Source organism: Mus musculus, chromosome 7 (genome assembly GCF_000001635.26).
Source record: "Mus musculus strain C57BL/6J chromosome 7, GRCm38.p6 C57BL/6J".
Taxonomy (NCBI): Eukaryota; Metazoa; Chordata; class Mammalia; order Rodentia; family Muridae; genus Mus; species Mus musculus.
Genome location: NC_000073.6, coordinates 105,225,532 through 105,241,454, shown reverse-complemented (window position 1 = coordinate 105,241,454; position 15,923 = coordinate 105,225,532). Strand labels below are relative to the sequence as shown.

Genomic DNA, 15,923 nt, shown 5'->3' with positions numbered 1-15,923 from the left:
ATTTTGTGGAATAGTTTGAGGAGAATTGGAATTAGATCTTCTTTGAAGGTCTGATAGAACTCTGCACTAAACTCATCTGGTTCTGGACCTTTTTTTTTGGTTGGGAGACTATTAATGACTGCTTCTTTTCCTTTAGGGGATATGGAACTGTTTAGGTCACTAATCTCATCCCGATTTAAATTTGGTACCTGGTTTCTGTCTAGAAATTTGTCCATTTCATCCAGGTTTTCCAGTTATGTTGAATATAGCCTGTGGTAGTAGGATCTGATGATGTTTTGGATTTCCTCAGGTTTTGTTGTTATGTCTCCCTTTTCATTTCTGATTTTGTTAATTAGGATACTGTCCCTGTGCCTTCTAGTGAGTCTGGTTAAGGGTTTATCTATGTTGTTGATTTTCTCAAATTAGCAGCTCCTTGTTTGGTTGATTCTTTGCATAGTTCTTTTTGTTTCCACTTGGTTGATTTTAGCCCTAAGTATAATTATTTCCTGCAGTCTACTCCTCTTGGGTGAATTTGCTTCTGTTTGTTCTAGAGCTTTTAGGTTTGTTGTCAAGCTGCTAGTGTATGCTCTCTCTAGTTTCTTTTTGGAGGCACTCAGAGCTATGAGTTTTCCTCTTAGGACTGCTTTCATTGTGTCCCATAAGTTTGGGTATGTTGTGGCTTCATTTTCATTAAACTCTAAAATGTCTTTAATTTCTTTCTTTATTCCTTCCTTGACCAAGGTATCATTGAGTAGAGTATTTTTCAGCTTCCATGTGAATGTTGGCTTTCAATTATTTATGTTGTTATTGAAGATCAGCCTTTGTTCATGGTGATCTGATAGGATGCATGGGATAATTTCAATATTTTTGTATCTGTTGAGGCCTGTTTTCTGACCAATTATATGGCAGATTTTGGAGAAGGTACCATGAGGTTCTAAGAAGAAGGTATATCCTTTTGTTTTAGGATAAAATGTTCTTCAGTTATCTGTTAAATCCCATTTGTTTCATAAGTTCTGTTAGTTTACAGGTGTCTCTGATTAGTTTCTGTTTCCAAGATCTGTCCATTGATGAGAGTGGGGTGTTGAAACCTCCCACTATTATTGTGTGAGGTGCAATATGTGCTTTGTCCTTTACTATAGTTTCTTTAATGAATATGGATGCCCTTGCATTTGGAGCATATATATTCAGAATTGAGAGTTTCTCTTGGAAGATTTTACCTTTGATGAGTATGAAGTACCCCTCCTTGTCTTTTTTGATAACTTTGCGTTGGAAGTCTATTTTATTCCATATTATAATGGCTACTCCAGCTTGTTTCTTTGGACCATTTGTTTGAAAAATTGTTTTCCAGCCATTTTACTCTGAGGCAGTATCTGTCTTTTTCCCTGAGGTGGGTTTCCTGTGAGCAGCAAAAAGTTGGGTCCTGTTTATGTAGCCAGTCTGTTAATCTATGCCTTTTTATTTGGGAATTGAGTCCATTAATATTAAGAGATATTAAGTAAAAGTAATTGTTGCTTCCTGTTATTTTTTTGTTAGTTGGGATTCTGTTCTTGCTGCTGTCTTCCTTTATGTGTGTTGAAGGATGACTTTCTTGTTTTTTTCTAGGGTGTCCTTTCTCTCCTTGTGTTGGAGTTTCCCCTTTATTATCCTTTGGATTCGTGGAAAGTTATTGTGTGAATTTGGTTTTGTCATGGAATACTTTGCTATCTCCATGGTAATTGAGAGTTTTGCTGGCTATAGTAGCCTCGGCTGGCATTTGTGGTCTCTTAAGGTCTGCATAACATCTGTCCAGGATCTTCTGGCTTTCATAGTCTCCGGTGAGATTTCTGGTGTAATTCTAATAGGTCTGCCTTTATATGTTACTTGAACTTTTTCTATTACTACTTTTAATATTCTATCTTTATTTAGTGCATTTGTTGTTCTGATTATTATGTGTCAGTAGGAATTTCCTTTCTGGTCCAGTCTATTTGGAGTTCTGTAGGCTTCTTGTATGTTCATGGGCATCTCTTTCTTTAGATTAGGGAAGTTTTCGTCTATAATTTTGTTGAAGATATTTACTGTCCCTTTAGTTGAAAATCTTCATTCTCCTCTATACCTATTATTCTTAGGTTTGGTCTTCTCATTGTGTCATGGATTTCCTGGATGTTTTGGGTTAGGATCTTTTTGCTTTTTGAATTTTCTTTGACTGTTCTTCCCATGTTTTCCATGGTATCTTCTCCACATAAGATTCTGTCTTCCATCTCTTGTATTTTGTTGCTGATGCTCACATCTATGGTTCCTGATTTCTTTCCTAGGGTTTCCATTTCCAGAGTTGTCTCCCTTTAGGTTTTCTTCATTGTTTCTACTTCCATTTTTAGATCTTGGATTGTTTTGTTCAATTCCATCACCTGTTTGGTTGTGTTTTCCTGTAATTCTTTAAAGGATTTTTGTGTTTCCTCCTTAAAGTCTTCTACCTGTTTAGCAGTGTTTTCCTGTAATTACTTGAGGGGATTTGTGCTTCCTCTTTAAGGGCTTCTACCTGTTTAGCAGTGTTCTCCTGTATTTTAAAGTGAGTTATTAATGTCCTTCTTTAAATCCTCTACCAGCATCATGAGATATTATTTTAAATCTGAATCTTGTTTTTTGGTGTGTTTGGGTATCCAGGACTCACTGTGGTGGGCCTCCTGGGTTCTGATGATGCCCACTGGTCTTGGTTTCTGTTAGTAAGATTTTTTTTCATTTGCCTTTAGCCATCTGGTAATCTCTGGTGTTAGATGTTCTAGCTGTCTCTCGCTGGAGCTTGTTCCTCCTGTGGTTCTTTAGCCTCTGTCAGCACTCCTGGGAGACCAACTCTCTTCTGAATCTCAGTGGTCAGAGCACTCTCTGCAGGCAAGCTCTCCTCTTGCAGGGAAGGTGCACAGAGGTCTGGAGCTCAGCTCTGCCTCCTGGCTGAAGATGAAGGCCTAAAAGTGGCCTTGTCCCAGAAGCTATGTTGCTTCTACAGCCTGCGTGCTCTCCTGTGAAGACTGGTCTCTGAGGGACCCGGGATACAAGATCTAAATTGTTTTTCTTGCATCTAATTTTGTTAAATCCTCTGTACTTAAAAGTAGGTATTTTTTTTTACTGTTCCAGATGTTATTTAGTAGATGTTATTTAAACAACTACAAAGTTTATTATCAAGAAAATAGCAAGGAAATATTTTTAGTTTATCTTATTTCATGGATGAATGATCAATATCATAATATTTGCTTTACATAAATTGGTATGCTCTCACCAAAGGTATAAAATTATCAAGCTTATAGTGTATTGCCTCTTTTTAAAGCAAAGTAAGAAAAGTCCTCTACACACTCCCCCTGTCCTGCTCCCCTACCCACTCACTCCTACTTCCACCAAATGCAGACACTATTATATATGCCAGCAAGATTTAGCTTTAAGGACCCTGATATAGCTGTCTCTTGTGAGGCTATGCCAGTGCCTGGCAAATACAGAAGTAGATGCTCACAGTCATCTATAAGGATGGAACACAAGGCCCTCAATGGAGGAGCTAGAGAAAGTACCCAAGGAGCTGAAGGGGTCTGCAACCTTATAGGTGGAACAACAATATGAACTAACCAGTACCCCCAGAGCTCTTGTCTCTAGCTGCATATGTAGCAGAAGATGGCATAGTTGGCCATCAATGGGAAGAGAGGCCCCTTGGTCCTGTAAACTTTATATGCCCCAGTACAAAATCCGGTATTGTTATGCTCTCGATTCCATAGAGTTCCTGACTGGGTGCTGCCCTGAACTTTGTGGTTACCTTTCTTTCTGGAAAATTAACTGCAGTAATGTTTTCTAGTATATCCCGTGGTACAGGGAAATCCATTTGTGTGCTGTTTACTGCTGTGTCAGAAATGTACTTGACTGTTTTATATTCTTCCTTCTTATCGAAAGTGGTCATATAGTGATGTTGATTGTAGTAGGTAATGTTTTGTAATAATAATATAAAGTATGTTCCTTTTGGATTCATGTTTATGTTTTCCTTCTTGAGTCTCGATGCATTAGGTAAGTTTCCTCCTGTCATGGTTATATTTCTCCTTATCATTGGCAGTCCCCCCAAAATGGGTATTGGTTTCTTTATATATTTCCATACTTCCTGTATTTGTACTATTCTATAATGCCAGCTCCTTGATCACACAGAGCCATTAGTGAGGTATACTCATAACCTCTGGACTCCTTACATAATGGTAAGAATGCTGCTGTATTTCCTTTGAGTAGGGTGTGTGTAACATGAGCCTCATGCATGTGAAGTCCTACTTCTCCTTCTGATTTCCCATGCTCTGTTAGTACTTTATGTCTTTCTTCCTCTGGTCTTATAGAACAAGAGTTTGTGCTGAAGCAGTTCCAGAGAATGCCTGGTACTCTGTTGGTGTCATTTTCTCTACTCTATTCTGACATCCATGAATATCCCTGAGCTACCAAAAAGCATTTGTGTGTTGCCTTCAGCATTGTGCATAAGGTTATTTATTGGTGTTTTTTTATGTAATATTGCCTGGCATGGTTGTGGTAGGATGCTGGTTAGTATTAGTGGTTGTATATAATATTCTATCCCCAGGGCCATGGTTGATACCCAATTGTGCCCTCCCCCAACCTTGAGTGGGCTGATATAGTTATTGTTTATGCCACAGTTGGCTAGCCCACATAAAGTTGAGTCTTCCCACCTAGATAAAGTTTATTGTCCTGCCACATCTTCAGTTTCCTCCAAGATGCCACTACCTGCTGAGAGGCTGAACCTATTTTCCTGACAAGATTCTGACAAAGCAATGAGATTCTGGCATGGTGGTGGTGGGGGGGGGGATAGGCTTCCCCCTTTTAAAGTTCAGACTCCAAAAGTAAACTTTGGGCCTTGATCAGAAACTTGTCTTTGTCTTGTTCTTCTCTCGTTGTCTCTCCCATACAGCCCCAGCTTTCCTCTTGGAAACCCAGTTCATGTAGCCTCTGGCTACTATACCCCATCTTTCCAAGTGGGCCATGGTTGTGTTTCTATTCTGGTGGCCCGCCTTAAGTCAGGGTAATAGCTTAGCTTGCTGAACCAGGGTGGGTTCGGGAAGCCTGCTACACAGAGCCAATTTGTCTTGTTCCATGTCCTCTGGACTTCTGAGTATAGGTGGTCATGTAACTCCCTGGGACACCTATTTCCCCATGGTTTAGGTAGAGGGGTTATGGCACTTTTAAGTGGGTAAGGTACAGAAAATTCTGTACATTGGGTTCAGTTCATATTTTGCCACACAAACACCCATAGAATCTGTGTGACAAGTTCCACAGACTGAGGCAAAAACTTCAAAAGAAGGAGGCCTCCTGGAACCAGTTGTGGAACTCTTGGCTGGAGCAAAATATTGAGTCATAGTTCTCATGGCAACTTAATCTGTTTTGTTTTTTCTTATTCCTTTTCTTATTTACATGTTCCTGGTAACAATGTTATCATAACATCGAATCCTGTTGTTACCCAACCAGCCAACCACACAGTCAGCGTTTTCAATTTTTTCTTGCCACAGTTTTTAGCCAGCAAATAGTATAGTTGGCTATCAGGCTAGTAGTAGTATGATTATTATGTATTTAGTCACAGAAGTGCACACTGAGGTTTACCACTGGACTGATTCCCAGAGAAACAACAATAATAAGGATCACTGTATATATCAATACTCTCGCACACACACATACACACATTTCCTGTTAGAGTGATGCTAAGTCCTCTAGTTTGATTAGTTATAGTCCTTCCTTACTATCTGTGGTCCACACGGTGTTTCCAGTGCCTGGTGCTATGATTTCTGTCTGGGTTAGTTTATCCTTGTGCCTGCAGATGCAAGCATAGGGTTTGATTGTATTTCTGTTTTTTTTTTTCAATCTGGATAATCTATATCAGTCTGTGTGCTGAGGACTTCCTCAATTGGAGATCATCTTATTGGTTCCAGCTCTGCTATTTAATTCAAAGATAGCTTTCACCAGAGCTTCAGAAAGTAGTCTATCTTTATGTGCTATTAATTTTACTTTAAGTAATCCATTGAATCTTTCAATACTGACTGCTGCTGTTGGGTTATAGACCAGGTGGAATTCCCAAATTATGTCAAGATGTTTTGCTAGTCTCTGTATGATTTTACCATTAAGGAGGGTTCCTTGATCACTTTGTATTAGTCAGGGTATACAATAAGCTGAAATCCATGACCATAATATAAATATTGTTAGTTTTTGGTCTGCTTTGGACCCTGATTTGGCCATACCTAATCCTGTGCAGACATCTACTATTGTGCATGCGTACTGTTTCCTAGACTCATTTAATGGTCAATCAATTTGGAGTGTGTGATTAGAATGTAGTCTATGAGTGTCTATTCCATGGTAATTATGTTTAAATCTGTTTTTGGTTGCAGGACATCCTTCACATTTCTGTATGGCATTCTTAATTTTATCCCATGTTATGGCTATGTTTCTTTGAGTGAACCATTGGTATGTTGCTTGGCTTCCTGCATGTCCAAGGAATTTGTGTATTTGCTCTGTTTCCTCTCTTGTAACCTCTGTGTGTGGAGTGTCACTTTGGTCCATTTCCTCTTAATTTTAAATTTTGTAGGTCCTGTTTGTTCTCTTTGATAATGTACCTTAAGTTTTATTGCCATACTTGTCAACCTGTCTGTTTTGTTATTATATTTGCTTTGTAGGTCATCTTTGTTTTGGTGAGTGTCTACATGATATACCTTAATTCTTATGTCTTTCTTGATTTGAGCTATCTCTATCTAAACTTCTTTAGACCATAAGTCTTTTCCATTGATTTTTCCATTTTCCTGACCAAATTGCTACTCTGTTAGCCATGCACCAAGAACCTGTTAAAAGGTGGAAGTCCTTTCCATCCTTATGGGATTGTCTACCAGTAGGGCTGCTAATACTTCTGCATGTTTTGCTGATTTACTCTTTTCTTCCTCTATTAGTACTATTCCGTCTTCCAGCCTGAAAGCTGCTGCTTTGTAGCACACCACATTGCTTTTAGTGGTGGCTGAGCCATCAGTAAACCCGGCATTAACCAGTAAGGGGGAATATTGACCTGACCCCCATGTTCTTATGGGTACCTGTTTCTGGGGAGGGAAGGTGTTGAGTGTGATTGGTACCTGACTTTCATTAATTGATGCCAGTATGTGCTCCAACACCATTGGTACCATCCCCTTTGTTCCTTGAAGGAGCTCTGAGAGGTACCATTTCCATTGTAATACCTTTCCTTCCATCAGCAGCCCTGCCCATGCCTCTTCTGGTGCCTTTACCCAGTTGAGAATGGGCATGGTGGATCAGAGTACTACCAGGTTCTGTCTTAGGATACTGTGGCACATGCAGAGTACTTCATGGGCTGTCCATATTGTTTTTTCAAAGAGTGAATACTTGGCACCTGACCAAGGGAAGCGTTTGCAATAAAAGCCAATTGTTTAATTTGTGGTTGTTTAACAAATATATTCCAATTGTCATATCCTTTTATAAAGAGGATATCTATTATCACTCTGTTATCTGCATTGATGTAAATTAAATTACTAAATTGCTCTATATACTATAATATAATTTTTACTGCTTCTCCCTGGGTTGGTCCCCAGGTGAAATCAGATGCTTTTTTCACTCTGCTGTATAATGGTTGAAGCAACAATTGCAGGTATGTTATATGTTGCCTCCAATACCCAAATAAACCTATTAAATGCTGGGTTTCTGTCTTATTCTGAGATCTTGGTAAGTTTCTTAATTTGTTAATTAGTTCTGGTGGAACGGATGGTCCTTTTTTTTTTTTTTTTTTTTTTTTTTTTTTTTTTTTTTTTCCTGGCCATGGAAAATTTATTAGGAGGTCAGAAAGAATAGACAGTGTACAGAGTATGTTTTCTTATAAGGGCAACTGAATTGAATTTTAAAACAAATAGCGGGAATATTGGAAAATGTTTGAGTAGCTGGAAAGTAGAGAACATACTTGTTTTTTTCCATTAAGTATGAAAATTTATTCTTTAAATTATTACTTAATATTGTATAATATACTAAAATCTCCATGACTGTAGTATCCATTCCTTGACTAATTATTAAAACTATTGTACTTAATCCAGTGGTTAACCTATGTTAGACATTTTTTTAAAACTTTTTATTTTATTTTATTTTATTTTAATTAGGTATTTTCTTCATTTACATTTCCAATGCTATCCCAAAAGTCCCCCATACCCTCTCTCTTCCCACTCCCCTACCCACCCACTCCCAGTTCTTGGCCCTGGCATTCCCCTGTACTGAGGCATATAAAGTTTGCAAGACCAATGGGCCTCTCTTTCCACTGATGGCTGACTAGGCCAATGGATGGTCCTCTATTTGACCAGTGTACTCCGAGGAATTCTGCTGGTCTCTTTACTTTGTTTTTATTAATGATCCATCCTTCATTTGTCAGGTGTGCAATTAAGTCTGTTACTGTTTTATGTAATATTTGTTTATTGTTTGCTATCAATAGGAGATCATCTATATAAGAGAAGATCATTACTTCTTCTGGTGTGTGGAACAAATGGTCAACAGAAATCACATAGAGCAGCAGATTTGGACAAAACACAATGATGCTCTAAAGAAAAGCTCTGGCTGTTTCCTTTCCACAGAGATGAGAAAGCAGACAATAGGCATTTAAGTAGAGAGTGTGTGCCAATCAGAGGGAGATGGAGTTGCAAGGACATTGTGTATAATATACAAGGCTTTACTGGATTGCTCTCATAGCAGTCACATTGGTACAGTCTGCATTCAGTGGTTATTAATTACTGGTCAAAATGCTAATGTACAAAAGTCAACTCTAGAGCACAGCAATGCTTGCACGATGCTGCACATGTCCACTGCTCACCAATTCTGTATGAACTAATGTGTGTTACTGTAACAGAAGAAATTGCAGGACTGGCATTCTCTATGGGACAGGACCGAGGGCAGGTGAACTGAAAGTCACTTGAGATATGGTACATTCAATGACTGTAATTTTAAAAACAAACACAAGCCAATCATTTTTTAAAACACAAAATTAAACTGCAAAACAATTACAAAAAAAACCCAAATAACATTTGTATGGTATTCTTCACTTCCTCCAACCCACCTTTTATGGAGTATTGTGGTGTGAAGGAGGGTGGTATTTTAAGTAGTTTACCTGTGGAATTTTGACTGTAGCCAGTAGTATATTTTGGTATTCTTTTATAATTCAGAAATTTCAGAAATAATTTGTGTATTGTGTGTAGTCCTACGATATTTTCTAGGGCACTGCAGAGAGCGAAATCTAGCTCATAGCTCTTATCATATACTTGCAATATTAGTCTAGTTATAGGAGTTCTGACTTTGCCTCCAACTCTCTCTACTTGTAGCCTTTGATCTTGCCTGTATTCAGGATCTTTCCTTCTTCTAGGGCATATACATTAATTTCACTACCTGTGTCCATCGGCCATTTAACCACTTTGGTGGTGCCATCAGGTAGTATGATAGGTAGTACTACTCTGGGTTTTAGATGTTGTGTCCCTGAGGTTGAAAGGGATGTCCTCGTCTTTTTTGATTGTTCCTGGATGGCAGCTTGTTCATAGGTCTTGCCCCTACATTCAGCCTTCCAAATGGTCTTATGTTTTTAAGCCTTCTCCTCATTTGTTAAATTTCTTACCTTTAATAAGGTAGGTATACTACCTTATCCAAGTCTAATTCTCTGTATGATTTTAAGAAGTCTATGGCATCTGCCATAGGTTGACATCCTTGCATTGGTCCAGCTAGGGTCACCCTGAGATGTTGTAGAGCTCCTTTTAACAGGATTTTCCTAAAATGGGCCAACATTGGTGCTGCCTGCAGGGTGGGTACCTGATTGTAAATGAACTAGAGCACTCCCAATTTTCTTGCTAACTGAATTGCTTCCTGTAAATTATTACATTTTTCTGGGGCCTCAAACTGAGTTAAATCTAAGAAGGGGAACATATATCTCCAAGCTGCAGTTTTCCAATCAAGCGGTGGGTACATGTCTCCTTGGGTGCTGTCTAAAACATGCTCTAGAGCATCAAACATGGTGGGATTTTCCACATTACTAATTTTGTGCATCTCTTGGTCTTATAACATTTTTGTATCTGCTCCCTTTTCCAACAGTTTTACTATGTAGGATGCATCCTTCATACTGTTTTAGGCATAAGTCTTTCTAAGTTCATTAAGTTCCTGTTGGGTATATGCTTTAGTTTCCATTTAAATCTCCAAGGGGCTGGCATGTCCAGAACCCCTTACCAGCATCTGAAGCCGGGAGGCGGTCACTGACCAGACTCTAGGGCATTTTGGAAAGGATTGGAGTCCTTCCATTGTTTTGTGATATTCATGACTAGCTTTTTGCCCATTAATCTATCCTAATCCAAATTGACTATAGTCTTCATTAGTATATTAGGTACTTCCTTTTGTAATGCTCTCTCTATTATAGGTTCCACCTGCTGTGGTGCTGTCAATGGAATGTCATTTTTAACTTCCTTGCACTTAGTCTTATTCTTAACTATGCAGTTATTATCCTGCCAAGCTCTTTCCACTGGGTCAGAGCTTTCTTTGTCCTCTAATTTTATCGTTTTCATACCCTAGATGAGCCTTTTAGGTACACTCATCCTGTTAATTTATAGGTACAGTGCCTTTACTGTTTTCTATGTAAAGTACCAGGTGATATTACTTCTTGGTGGATTTTTCAATAATTCATTAAATAATTTATTCATCCGTCTTACTAGTATTTTTGCCAAACACACTCTCATAGGTTTTGGGGGCTTCTACCCTCACCCTCTGCTCTTCCTCCTACCTTGGCTCCCTCAGGAGCTTCTGGCCAGAGTTGGCTCTGGGGTGGTGGGCTCCAGTCCCCCCTGGCTCCTTGGTCTTCTTGTCTGCACCTATTTACCTGCTCTTCCTCCTTTCCTGGTCAGCTCAGAGTTGGCTTCGAGGTATCTTAGACTTTCAACTTCAAGGGAGGCCAGTGCCTACTGATGAGTAAGGGTGCTCAGGCTTAGACTAGGTGTATATTCGAATTCTACAGCCCAGTAAATGGCCCAGAATTTAAATGTTTGGTAAAGCGTGGCCAACAGGTGGCTGCTAGGCGGCTGCTAAGTGGGGCCCCAGCTTGAGTCCTGAGGATCAGTCTCTTAAAGACTGATCCGATCCTGCCGACTATACCAATTGTCAGAATCAGGATTGAGGACAGAGTCGAGAAAGAAGCCTCAGATTCGGAGGTCAGGTTATAACAACTTGTTTATTCATAAACAGCAATAAGTAGCGAAATGGAACCACTTTCATTCATACACTCACACTTCACTAACTTCCGTTCTGGCCCGATGTCGTAGCTTGGCCCAATGGCAGCTCATCTGGTAAGGTTGGTGACATGTCCTTCCATTTTGGGGTTCAGCTAGAGCGCGGTCCGTGGTGTGGGCTCCTCTCATTAGGCGGCAGGCATCCGGGTTGGTGGACTCGATCGCTCAGCATGACAGCGTCTCCGTGGACTATGGAAGTGAGCGAGTGGCGGTGGCCAGACAGTAGTTTTAAAGCTACTCTTAGCCAATCATAATTAAGGCACTCACACATTACTTCATCTGGCATTTACTTTACTTCAATTTTATCTTACACACACACACACACACACACACACACACACACACACACACACAGGTGGTCTTGGTTTCCATGGGTATATTCATCTACTCCACGGTATCATTTCTTTATCTTGTTCCTTATACCCATTCTCCCCACTTTACTTTGGTCTTAGTGATTATTCACAGCAATAGAATTCTTAATTAGGGCAGAGACTTAGTGTATTTACAGAATCAGTCTCATAATGTTATCTCCCTCCCCTTCCCCCGCCCCAGGAAAACCACCTACCTCCCAATTTGACCCAGGAACACAGAATGGATAGCTCTCATGATTGCTTTTACAGGAGTCAGAATACTCATTAAACACCATGTGGGCCCTGAGATAAAACAGGAGAAACAAAACAAAGTAGCATCTAGGCCAGATACTGGAGGGAATTCACCCACAGTGTCCCAAACAATCCAACATGAGCCGTACAAAAGATGTTGTGGACATACTGTGGAGATAGCTCAGAATTGCCACCAGCAGCTGGAAGAATTCTTTATCTTTTGGAGACCTTCACTCAGGTAAACCTAGATTCTTAACTCTGCCCTAGAAAACTCAGACTCTGACCTAAGTAAAGAATTTCACAACTAACCAAAGTGAAGGATATTTCCAGTTTATTACACGGAGATGTTACTATACATTTCAACACAAGGACTGAGAAAAAAACCAATATCCTAGCTCATGGATGTAGGCTTCCCAGAGAATAATCTCCATTGCCTTTACAATAGTAAGACATAGAATTCACTGTTTATCTTGTTCGAGACAGGTGCTGGCCTGGAACTCTCTATGTGGTGATGCTGACCTCAGACTTACAGAGATCAGTCTCTAAGTGCTAGATTATAGGTGTTGACCCCTGTGTCTGGCTCATACATAGAATTCTGATGACTCTGAAATCATTGGTTCCAAAAGGTGACCCCTGAGGTGCACCTGACAGGGGAACAAGGCTATATCACAGAAATATAGGCAGTTAGAACTTCCCACTGTAAACAAAGCTATTCATGTTATTTGGGACTTTGCCAAAGCCTTGGGAGAGGAGACGGCCTTGCTTGGGGCATTGTAGGCACAGACATGGCATATTACTATTTTAACACTCTTTTTAATAATTTTTAATTAATATTTATTTAATATATATGAGCATCTTGTTGTTGACACACCAGAAGAGGACATCAGGCCCAATTACAGATGGTTGTGAGCCACCATGTGGTTGCTGGGAATTGAACTCATGACCTTTGGAAGAGCAGACAGTGTTCTCAACCACTGAGCCATCTCTCCAGCCCCAATACTCTTAAAATAAATACCCCAGTGTGCTCAACATTCACAGTATTCACGTGTGAATTGTGCTGAAAATGTTTTAAGCTGTTGAGAGGTTCCCCAGAGTAAGGGGTTCTACCCTCTCTCTATTATCGCCCCTGTTTTCCATCCTGCCTCAGATAGCACCATTAACAATTTTACTTTAAGATTCCAAAAACAGCAGTGAGCATATCTCTAGTGGACACCACTACAGGGTTCTTAGTGTGTTTTCTGTGGAAATGAGCTGTCAGGTTAAAGAGATGTTGTAGGGAGATATGGCCATCCTGCATCTATTCAGAAGTGTCAGGAGCATTTCCAGGAATTATCCTTCAGGAAAGCTGCTGTGATACTGATAACACAATGCACAAATAAGGCCTGCTGTGGAGGCACCAGCTGCAACACCAGCACTCAGGAGATGGAGATAGGAGGAAGAGAATTCCAGGGCACAGTAAGTCTTAGCCAGCTTAGGCTACCTGAAACCATTTTCCAAAAAGCCAAATTAGTAAATAATGTCAGATCATGAACTATGCAGGAAAGAATAGTACGCTGTAATTACCAAAGCAATTTTAAAATCAGCACTTCTGTGCAGAAATGACAAAATAAAAAGATAAGCAAGATTCCCCTGCTTTATCCTCTTCAGTGTTTGCCTATGGACTTGGGTTGCAGTGGAGTTGAAAGCCTGATTCCTTCACCCATGTTCTAACCCTCTGCTCTGCTTGGCCATCCACACACCTACCACTACCCCAGCAGCATCAGAACCTCAGGGCACTTTCACAGAGGACTCACCAACAATTTCTAGCCTGGTTGTCCCCTCTGCCTTTTCAGGGGTGACCACAACCTTACATCTGTATTCTCCTGCTTCTCGAAGCTCCATCGTGGGCAGATGGAGTGAGGCATTTCCAAGTTCTAGCCCCAACAAGAACACATCAGCTCCAGGACGAACTGCCTCTTGTTGATCTCCATAAAACTCAAACACCTGGACCTCAGATTCATTCCTGTCCTTCTTCAAAGACCAGATGACTCCCACAGTATTGAGGTCCAGCCAGGGATTTTGCAGGGTATGGTGACATCTTCATGTAGGAATACCATCTGAGTCTTCCCTGCCATCGCCACTTCCAATCTACCTATGGCAATATGAGAACCCAGTTAAAGGAGGTTTGTAGTACCCAGTCATGGTGAAGTGATAAATAGCTTTTGTTATATAGCCTTGAACAGCTCAGAAAAGCTCTTACCTCATTACCCTAGATAGATCGACTAGCACTGTCCTTTCTTTAGACAATTGCTTTGGCTGTTAGGGGCCTATGTGCACATTTTACAATCAGATAGTGAAATACTTAACTACAATTTTACATTTATTGAGTATGTTAGTGTTTGGAAGGGGTGTGTGTGTGTGTGTGTGTGTGTGAGAGAGAGAGAGAGAGAGAGAGAGAGAGAGAGAGAGAGAGAGAACAAGAGAGAGCACACATATGGGCCTGCAGCATCTCTGTAGAAGCAGGGGACTCTTGTGGAAATAAGATCTTTCCTTAAACCATTTTGGCTCCAGGGACCAATCTCAGGTCATCAGGTTTAATTTGTCAAGTCACCTCAGCAGCCCTAACTTATCAATTTGTACAAAGAAGTCTGCTAGGTTCTCATCTATGTGTCTTTAGAACAACTTGGGCATATTATCAGAATGTTACATTTTCAGTCCATGAACATGTTTGGTGGTGTGATAAGGGGTGTAAGCTACAAGAGAGAGCTCTGTCTGCCATGATGACAGAACAAAAAGCTATCCTAGAGCTAAAACAGCCAGAATTTTAACTTAGATTCTCAGGCTATAAAACTAAGTCCCTTTGAATGTCCCCATGAGATGAAAACTGTCCCTCCTGCCTCTGCAAAAACATTAGTACAAATGTCTAGATGACATGAAGGTAGGCTTTTTCTAACTTTCCCCCTAGTTCCCACATCATGGGTAAAGTGGCAAGGCACCAAAATGTCTACAATCAAGGCAAATGGCACACTGTAGGTCTTTAAAGCCTGACTGCACAATCACTCAGTATTCTGTTCTATGTACAAGAGCACTCAGTGCAGGCAGGGTGAAGGAGCCACAACCATAGTAAATGGGAATCCATCAGAACCCACCAGGGATGGCAAGAGCTACAGCCTCTCCCTCTTCCTTCTCATTCCATCTGCATCCTACCTGCTGAGGGCAGGCACCACAGACACAACAATAATAAACTTCACAAGCCAGCCAGTCACTCTGCCATCCATGAGACCTCTAAGCTGGATTGGAGTGGCTTGCTCAGCCCTCCACACTTCTTGGGTGGTACTAGGCTGCTGCCTTGTGGTAAAGAGCCAGGACTGCAAAAAAAAAAAAAAAAAAAAAAAAAAAAAAAAAAGCAGAGAGCAGTACAGCTTGGCACCTTGGGGACCTCTCTGGCAGCTCTGTGAAGCCATCTTGTTATGAGCAGCTGGGCATGCAATTCCATTGGTTGAGCACAGAAGCTGTGGGGGTCTTCTCAGAGCAAGGTGGGTCACACACAGATGCACCTGGACCTTGAAATCTGTCACAGAAAACAAGTTCAGAATCAGTTAATGATTTTATTAAACAGAAAGACAAAAGACATTTTTTGTTATTAATATTTTTATTTTAAAAGATTTTGTTATTTTTTTTAATTTTTATTTTGTTTGCTTTTAATTAAAGCTGATATATATATATGTGTGTGTGTGTATAAAAGAAAGTGTCAGTTGTTATCTGCTGAAGCAAACAATTTTTAAAAAAATTTTTAATATTTTTTTATTATGTATTTTCCTCAATTACATTTCCAATGCTATCCCAAAAGTCCCCCATGCCCTCCCCCCCACTTCCCTACCTACCCATTCCCAATTTTTTGGCCCTGGCGTTCCCCTGTACTGGGGCATATAAAGTTTGTGTGTCCAATGGGCCTCTCTTTCCAGTGATGGCCAACTAGGCCATCTTTTGATACGTATGCAGCTAGAGTCAAGAGCTCCGGGGTACTGGTTAGTTCATAATGTTGTTCCACCTATAGGGTTGCAGATTCCTTTAGCTCCTTGGGTAC

At 40.3% G+C, this 15,923-nt stretch overlaps 1 protein-coding gene across 1 annotated transcript in view; it reads right to left on the bottom strand.

Moving 5' to 3' along the window:
• The window catches only part of Olfr687 (olfactory receptor 687), a 48,745-nt gene extending 35,007 nt beyond the window's left edge, over positions 1-13,738 (bottom strand). Inside the window, exon 1 of the mRNA XM_011241955.3 lies at positions 13,651-13,738. Coding sequence (XP_011240257.2) covers positions 13,651-13,738 — 88 coding nt within the window. The remainder of the gene's footprint in view (positions 1-13,650) is intronic.
• Positions 13,739-15,923: the final 2,185 nt, after the last annotated feature.